Below are 7,821 nucleotides of genomic sequence, written 5' to 3'. Positions count from 1 at the left end.
CCCGGTCCGGTGCGGGGGCGACACTGAGGGTTGTGATCCGTTGCCGGACACGGAAAAAGACAAAAAGGAAAAAAAAAATTATCTTATTTATTTGCTGTAAAAGTGTGTGCCTTGTTCCTACTACATAGTTAAGTCACCTGAGAACAAGTACTGTGAAGGTTTCTGTCCATAATACCTCTTCTTACCACCTGGTAAGGTGATAGATAATCTCTTATTAGAATAATGAATTGCTGATTTCTTAACCCAGGCGGCCTCGAGTATCCTCCACAGAGATGAACAAGAAAATGACTGGCCGAAAACTGATCAGACTGTCTCAGATCAAAGAAAAGATGGCAAGTGAGAATCTGGAAGAAATAGACTGGGTGACGTTCGGGGTTATATTAAGGAAAGTTACCCCACAGAGCACTAACAGCGTAAGCCATTTTGCTGATTTCTTAGCTGCATGATCGTAGAATAGCAGTGGGGACTCAGTGTCCTTAATTTGTTGACGGGACCCTGTCAGCGTTTCATTGTGAAATAACTACTAGTAAGTTCCAAAGTTGCCACACCGTCATTGAGATGGTATCCAAGAGGGATAATATGCAAAGTATGCCCTCCTTAGAGAAGATCTAGTTGCATGGATTGCTTGGGCTTTTCATTGTCCAGATCATCCTTACAGCATTTCACTTGTCACTGTTTTTGGTGATGCATATAGTTGTCCCTATGACACTGTAATCCCTCCTGTGGAGGAACAGCAGGTAATCAGAGAGGCTGAGTTCACAGATCCGTTGGAGATCCCTATGGATGTCAGATGTCAGTTGCAGAAGTTCTGGGTTTGCTGGCCTCTGCCGGCGTGGTGTGGTATATTTAATGTGATGGCTATTACAAAAGATGTAACTGGTTTCAAAATCATAGTTGACAGACACAGTGGGGAAATTACTTGTGGCCTGGGAAGTCAGAAAACCTGGGTTCTAATCCTTGTTTTCTCTGTAGTTCATGGCCTTAGGTTGATCCTTAATCTTTCTTTAAGGGCCTCTATTCCCTTATTTATAAAATGAAGAACTGGCTTTGATTATATTGAAAATCTCTTCTAGCTCTAAAATACCATGAGTAATCGTGCTCAAAACTGATTTTATTCTTTAATTTAGATCTTGGCCAGCCTTAGATTTTTCATGAGATCTGACACCAGGGGCTGAGTTTTAGATCATTGGGTCCTACTCTAGCCCTATTACTGTCAAGGTAAATGTGGACAAGTCTGGTTTCCATTTGATTAAGTTCTTAATTGCTTCCCAAGTGGCTATAATGACATTGAAATAATGGGTGTGAGGTTTTAATCTGTACTCTTCCAAGAAAGGCATTGTACAAATCTACGGAAGGATAATTATACCACTCAGGCAATAGTTCCCCATAACCCAGGCAATAGCTCACCATAACCTAACCATACTCGTCCTGAGATGCCCCTGTGAAATAGCTTGATTCAATATTATTCGAATTATTCTGTTTTGTTAAAAATCTGTAAAAATGGAGGGTATTCACATTATAAGCAGTGAGCATTTTGAGTTGTTTTTCTTCAGATATTTAATCATACCTCTGAAATTTTACAGTTAAACTCAACCAGTTTTCTTTAAATGGTGTTTTTTCTCCTAAGCTAAGCAAAGATTTAGTAGCATAGAGCGAAACCTTTATTATTACTAAAATAATATTTTTAATAATAATATAATTAAGTAGCGATAAATAATAGATTGCTAAGTTGTTTACCTAGTCTCTATTCATAAGTAAGTTATTAAATGGTAGTGTCATGGCTGCTTCTTGTCCTTTTAAAGTGTGTGTCATTAGAAAGGCAGTGCTGTCCTACTGACTGTTTATACCTGAGAATCAGAAGCTCTACTAATAAGTTCACCACTGGTTTACCTTACTTAACCTTCAACTCTAAAATGAAACAGGGAATATAATACTAAATCCTATTGAAAGAATTAATTTATAATCAGCAGACATTCTGATGAATATCTGTTCAGGTTCGATTATACTTATATATTTTTCCACAGTAAAACACTTGAACCGTAAATGGAGACAGTGTAACCCACGGTTCAAAAATTATTAAAAATAGAATAAATATTTGTTTCAGGGAAAAACATTTAGCATCTGGCGGCTCAATGATCTCCATGACCTGACACGGTATGTGTCATTGTTCTTGTTTGGAGAGGTCCACAAAGAGCTCTGGAAGACAGAGCAAGGTACTGTCATAGGCCTACTCAACGCTAACCCCATGAAGCCCAAGGATGGTTCAGAGGAGGTAAGAGTCTGTTTCTGTGTTTTAATTGATTGATTGTCTTTACAAGTTAGCTGAGTTTTGTCAGAAACAATCGTATTAGTCTACCTTCAGAAAATAAGTCATGCTTTTATATTATTTTGTCTCCATTAGTCTGGTTTGTTTATTCTTCGCCCACTAGTATTCTGAATTTTTACCTACTCTAAAGTACTTTGTAACCAACCCACTCTAAAGTATTTTCTAACAATTACTTTCATAGTATCTTTTCAAAATAGTTCTAAGGTTTCTGGAGCTTTTCAACTCTTATGCTCAGATTTCCTTGGATTCCTTACATAAATTTTCATGTGGCATCTAGAAGGCAGCGTTTTATAGTTGAGGAAATTTTTTTTCATTAAATATTACCATCATGGCTGCAATTTAGAATCAGAGTGAATTTTCAGCTTCTCAAGCAATGTCAGAGTTTTTTTTTTTTTTTCTTTTTGTCTTTTTTCGTGTCCGGCAACGGATCGCAACCCTCAGTGTCGCGCCTGTACCGGACCGGGACCGGCAACGGGATCGCAACCCTCGGTGTTGCTCCCACACCTCGCTCAGCCAGTGAGCGGGAACCGGTCTGTATGTGGGATCCGAACCCTCGGCAGGAGCGCCACCGCACTCCCAAGCGGCACACTGTAGCAGTGCGCCACCAGGCTGGCCCCGAAACAGGCAATTTTTCTACTCTGCCTCAGCAAGAAGCTTTACTCTACTGTAGTCAGATTATTATTTTCTTTCTTTTTTTTTTTTTGTCTTTTTCGTGACCGGTAAGGGAATCGCAACCCTTGGCGTGGTGTCGCCCGCACCACACTCAGGCCTCAGCAAGAAGCTTTACTCTACTGTAGTCAGATTATTATTTTCTTTCTTTTTTTTTTTTGTCTTTTTCGTGACCGGTAAGGGAATCGCAACCCTTGGCGTGGTGTCGCCCGCACCACACTCAACCAGTGAGTGCACCGGCCATTCCTATATAGGATCCGAACCCGCGGCGAGAGTGTCGCTATGCTCCCAGCGCCGCACTCTCCCGAGTGCGCCACGGGGCCGGCCCCAGATTATTATTTTCAAGAGTGAGGGAAAAATAGTCATTTCATTTTTTTGCTTTCACCAGAGAATGGCAACAAATCATCTATTGGTTAGGAAGGTGTTTGGCTACAAATGATAGAAAAACTGCTCTGCAATTTCTTTGTAACAATAAATGGCAGAGTTTATTTTTCTTACATAATAAAAATGCAAACACAGGCAGTGTAGTGGTGTCAGCACAGTGTTTCTGTGTGTCTCTCAGCCCTTCACCCTTTGTCCCAGGTGGCTTTGAAGCTCTAGCCATCATTGTAAAGCAGGATACCATGCATTGGTATCAGTTACCAGTCCCTCGGGGAAGGACTCTAAACACCTTACCAATTTCTGTTGAAATTCCTACATCTGGCAGGTTCTCAGGTCCGGCAGGAGGCTTTCCACAAATCCAGCTGCCAGAATATTAGTCCAGTGAGACAGAACACAGACGCAAGTCGGACAAAGCCATTTTATAACTCACAGATAGGCAGCAAAAATCAGCAGAAGCCTAGGATCCACAGTGAGCCAGTCCACCAAGGCTCAGGAGAGCTGCCCAGGGCAGATGGAGTCTCATCTGCATGTGCTCTGCTTGGTACCTGCAGCTGAGGGATTCTGAAAGCCCTGTGCTCTGGGTGTTACCACCCAGGAGCACATGTCCTACAACACTTGAGCTCAGGAGGGGCTCTGGGAGTGGTGAAGACAAAGCCCAGGCTGCTGAGGACATTGCACTCTCAGGACGTTCTGCCCAAGAATTGCAACCATGAAGCAGGAGGCCTGGGTTGGCCAAGGCCACTGGGGGACATGTCCTGGAATCATATTTCTATTCAAGACAGGAAGTGAAGAGGAAGGGCCAGCTAGCCTATTCTGACTCCTCATTTTAGGAAAGCAAAAGCTTCTCCACCGACTCCTGCTTCAGTCTGTTTGGCTAGAACTTAGTCCTGTAACCATTGCTAGCTCTAGGGAATGCTGGGGAAACAGGAAATAGGATTTATTACCTGAGCACTTAGCCAGCCCAGACAAAATCAGGATGCTGATAACAAAGACAAAGGAAAGGATGGATACTAGGAAGAGAACTGAATGTGCCTTCTGCCCTCCCATTTCTGAAGTCTTTTTTATAGAGCACTGCCTTCCAATTCCTTTAGACCAATAAAGCCACTTTAAATCTGCACCAGTCATTCGTTTATCCATTCTTGCTAATAAAAAGCCACAACTTTGTCTGCCTTTAACTCTTACTGCACCTCTTTTTTGTAGGTGTGCTTATCTATTGATCATCCTCAAAAGGTCTTAATTATGGGTGAAGCTCTTGACCTGGGGACCTGTAAAGCGAAGAAGAAGAGTGGAGAGCCGTGTACCCAGACTGTTAATTTGGTTTGTTTCAACCTTGTTAGGATGGTTTCTGCTAAAGAAGAGAACTATTAGAAATAAACTGTAGGTTCTTTAGCTGGAATGACCAATTTGGAACTGAGTTCTCTACTTACCAGGAGAAGTCAAAATGAGAAAATCGAATGTGTGGTTAATAATTGCCAGTTTAAAAAGTTGAGGGCAGAGAGGATTTAACCTCTTAGGAAAGTGATCTTTCGTTGCCCACTGAGGAGGAGGTATAAGAAAGAAAGAACTTTAGCTTACCCTTAATTCTGTGTAGTTCCAAGAGATCAAAGACTAATGATGAAATACACTGAAATCCTTATTTTAGCCTGTACTTTTAACTCCATTATACCTTTTCTTAGAGCTTTTTTTTACTAATAGCTTCATTGAGATACAATCCACATACCATAGAGTTCACCCTTTTAAAGTGTACGATTCAGTAATTTTTAGTATATTCACAGAGTCGTGCAACCATCACCACTATGTAATTCAGAACCCTTTCATTACCCCCAAAAAACCCATATACCCCAAGCCCATTAGCAGTCACTCCTCAGGCTTCTTTCCCCCCAGTCCCTGGTAAGTACCCATCTACATCTATCTCTCTGGATTTGCCTGTTCTAGACACTTTATATAATGGAATCATAATTTGTGGCCTTTTGTGACTAGCTTCTTTCACTTAGCATAATGTTTTTAAGGTTCATCCATGTTGCAGCATTTATCAGCACTCCATTCCTTTTTATGGCAAAATAATATTTCATTATATGGATATATCACATTTTGTTTATCTGTTCATTGGTTGATAGACATTTGAGTTGTTTCCACATTTGACTATTATGAATAATGCTGCTGGAACATTCACGTACAAGTTTTTGTATGGATGTGTTTTCAGTTCCCTTGGGAAAGTATATAACCTGAAAGTGGAATTGGTAGGTCATACAGTAACTCCGTTTAACTTTTGAGGAACTGCCAGACTGATTTTCAAAGAGATTATACCATTTTACATTTCTACCAGCAATGTATAAAGCTTCCAGTTTCTCCATGTCCTTGCCAACACTTGTTAGTGTCTGGTATTTTGATGATGGACATCCTAGTGGGTCTGAAGAGGTACTTAGAGTTCTTTGAAAGGATTAAATGACAGGTTTCGGTTTCATTCCCAAACGAAATTTTTTATTTCCCTCATTTCTTCCTAATAGATAAGCAACTGAGCAGGAAATAGGAAGGAGGCAGATAGTTGGAAAAAGAGGTCTTAAAATGAATTGTCTGACAGATCTCCAAAGAGTGAGGTCATTTGAAATCCTTTGTCATCATATCTAAGGGCTATATTGTTTCTCTTTGTTTCTTTCACTAAAACGATAGCATTTGTACAAGGGTTGACCAGAGAAATAGCTGGTGAAACCTCACTAGAAGCTGATTTTGTTTTATTTTTTGAATTATTTTTTACTGAGGTAAAATTCACATACATTCAATTAACCATTTTTAGAAGTGTACAGTTCAGTGGTACTTAGGTGTGCAACCACAAGCTCTCTCTAGTTTTAAAATTTTACATCACTCCTAAAAGCACCCCATACCAGTCACATTATCACTCCCAGCTCTGCTGCCTCCATCCCCTGGTGACCCCTGAGCTGCTTTCTGTCTCCGGATTTGCTTATTCTAGATATATCATATAAAAGGAATCATACAGTATATGACCCTTGTGTCTGACTTCTTTCTCTGAACATGTTTTCAGGGTTCATCCTACACACTGATTTTATTTTCATCGTAGAAAGAGGGCAGAGGGGCTGAATTACATCTCTTTTTCTTTTACCAGGCTAGTGCTTAAAGTGAAATTTTAGGGAAGAACTTCCTCCCCTCCGCACTGAATTGCTCTTCCGCTTTGGGAATGGGCTGGGATGTCCGCAGGGAGGACTGTGCTTGCAGAACAGCATTCCACGTTAGGGAAGAACTTCCTCCCCTCCGCACTGAATTGCTCTTCCGCTTTGGGAATGGGCTGGGAGGTCCGCAGGGAGGACTGTGCTTGCAGAACAGCATTCCACAAAGCTGAAAGGAACTGAATGTGTCCCCCATTGTGATTCCCCGGTTTGTAGCCCTCATCCTGAGGCAGCTGCTCTTCCTTTTGCAGAACGACTGTGAGTACTGTCAGTACCACATCCAGGCTCAGTACAAGAAGCTCAGTGCAAAACGAGCTGACTTGCAGTCCACCTTCTCCGGAGGACGTATTCCCAAGAAGTTTGCCCGCAAAGGCGCTGGCCTAAAAGAACGGCTGTGTCAAGATGGTTTTTACTATGGAGGGGTTTCTTCTGCAGCATATGCGGCCTCAATGTGAGACATTCTCTGGGCTTCTTTTGGGACAAGCATTTGGCTTGTCTCATGAGACTAAACCCATTGGTTGTACTTTTCTGTAACTGTCATAGGATACTTGTACAGGTTTTATCTTTCATAACTGACTGCCTATAACAAGGTAGATAAGGACCTCTTCTATTCCCAAGTAGAGAGGAAAACACACAGAAGAGAGAGAGATTGAGGCATGTTGTGATGGTCTTTAATGCAGAGTCCACGCTTCCTCTTTGACTTCTAACATGAATGGTACGGCTTGGTCAGGGCTAATTTTATGGCTGTTAAGATAAGAGTGTGTTAATCATAGCATTAACATCCTTTGAATCATTTCCCTCACAACCGTTTAGTGAGGTTGCAGACCTCTTAGGACCCAAATTTTAATTCAGTCAATGGACGTGCAATGAACCTCATGTAGGAAGTGAGGTGTTGCAGGGTGCACACTCATGGCCCCTCTTCTGGGGATCTTGGCCTCTCCCTAGAGTCTGTCAAGTAGATGATTGATGGCCTTGTCACCATAGTGTAGGAAGCACGTCTGACAATGTGACACATGGGGACTTGGCACAAGGGAGCTACAGTTGGTCCAAGAACAAAACATAGATGTTGTTCCCAGTCCAACAAGAATTGGGCAAGACGACTCAGACTTTGTAATATCAACCATGTTTTGAAGATTTAAAATCATTTCTGAGTTTTTCCAAACTGCTCAAAGCAATACATGTACATTATTTTTTTTTTTTTCCCTTTTTGTCTTTTTTCGTGACCAGCAACGGATCGCAACCCTCAGTGTCGCGCCCGGACCG

The 7,821-nt window shown here is 41.6% G+C and overlaps 1 protein-coding gene across 1 annotated transcript in view; it reads left to right on the top strand.

The window, feature by feature from the left end:
- MCM10 (minichromosome maintenance complex component 10) overlaps window positions 1-7,821 on the top strand; it is a 39,248-nt gene that overhangs the window by 9,918 nt on the left and 21,509 nt on the right. The window contains 4 exon segments of the mRNA XM_008587839.1: window positions 248-413; window positions 2,105-2,272; window positions 4,577-4,693; window positions 6,810-7,009. Coding sequence (XP_008586061.1) covers window positions 248-413; window positions 2,105-2,272; window positions 4,577-4,693; window positions 6,810-7,009 — 651 coding nt within the window.

The sequence above is a fragment of the Galeopterus variegatus genome, unplaced genomic scaffold, assembly GCF_000696425.1.
Source record: "Galeopterus variegatus unplaced genomic scaffold, G_variegatus-3.0.2 Scaffold4565, whole genome shotgun sequence".
In the NCBI taxonomy this organism is placed as follows: Eukaryota; Metazoa; Chordata; class Mammalia; order Dermoptera; family Cynocephalidae; genus Galeopterus; species Galeopterus variegatus.
This window is presented reverse-complemented; position numbering and strand designations above follow the sequence as displayed.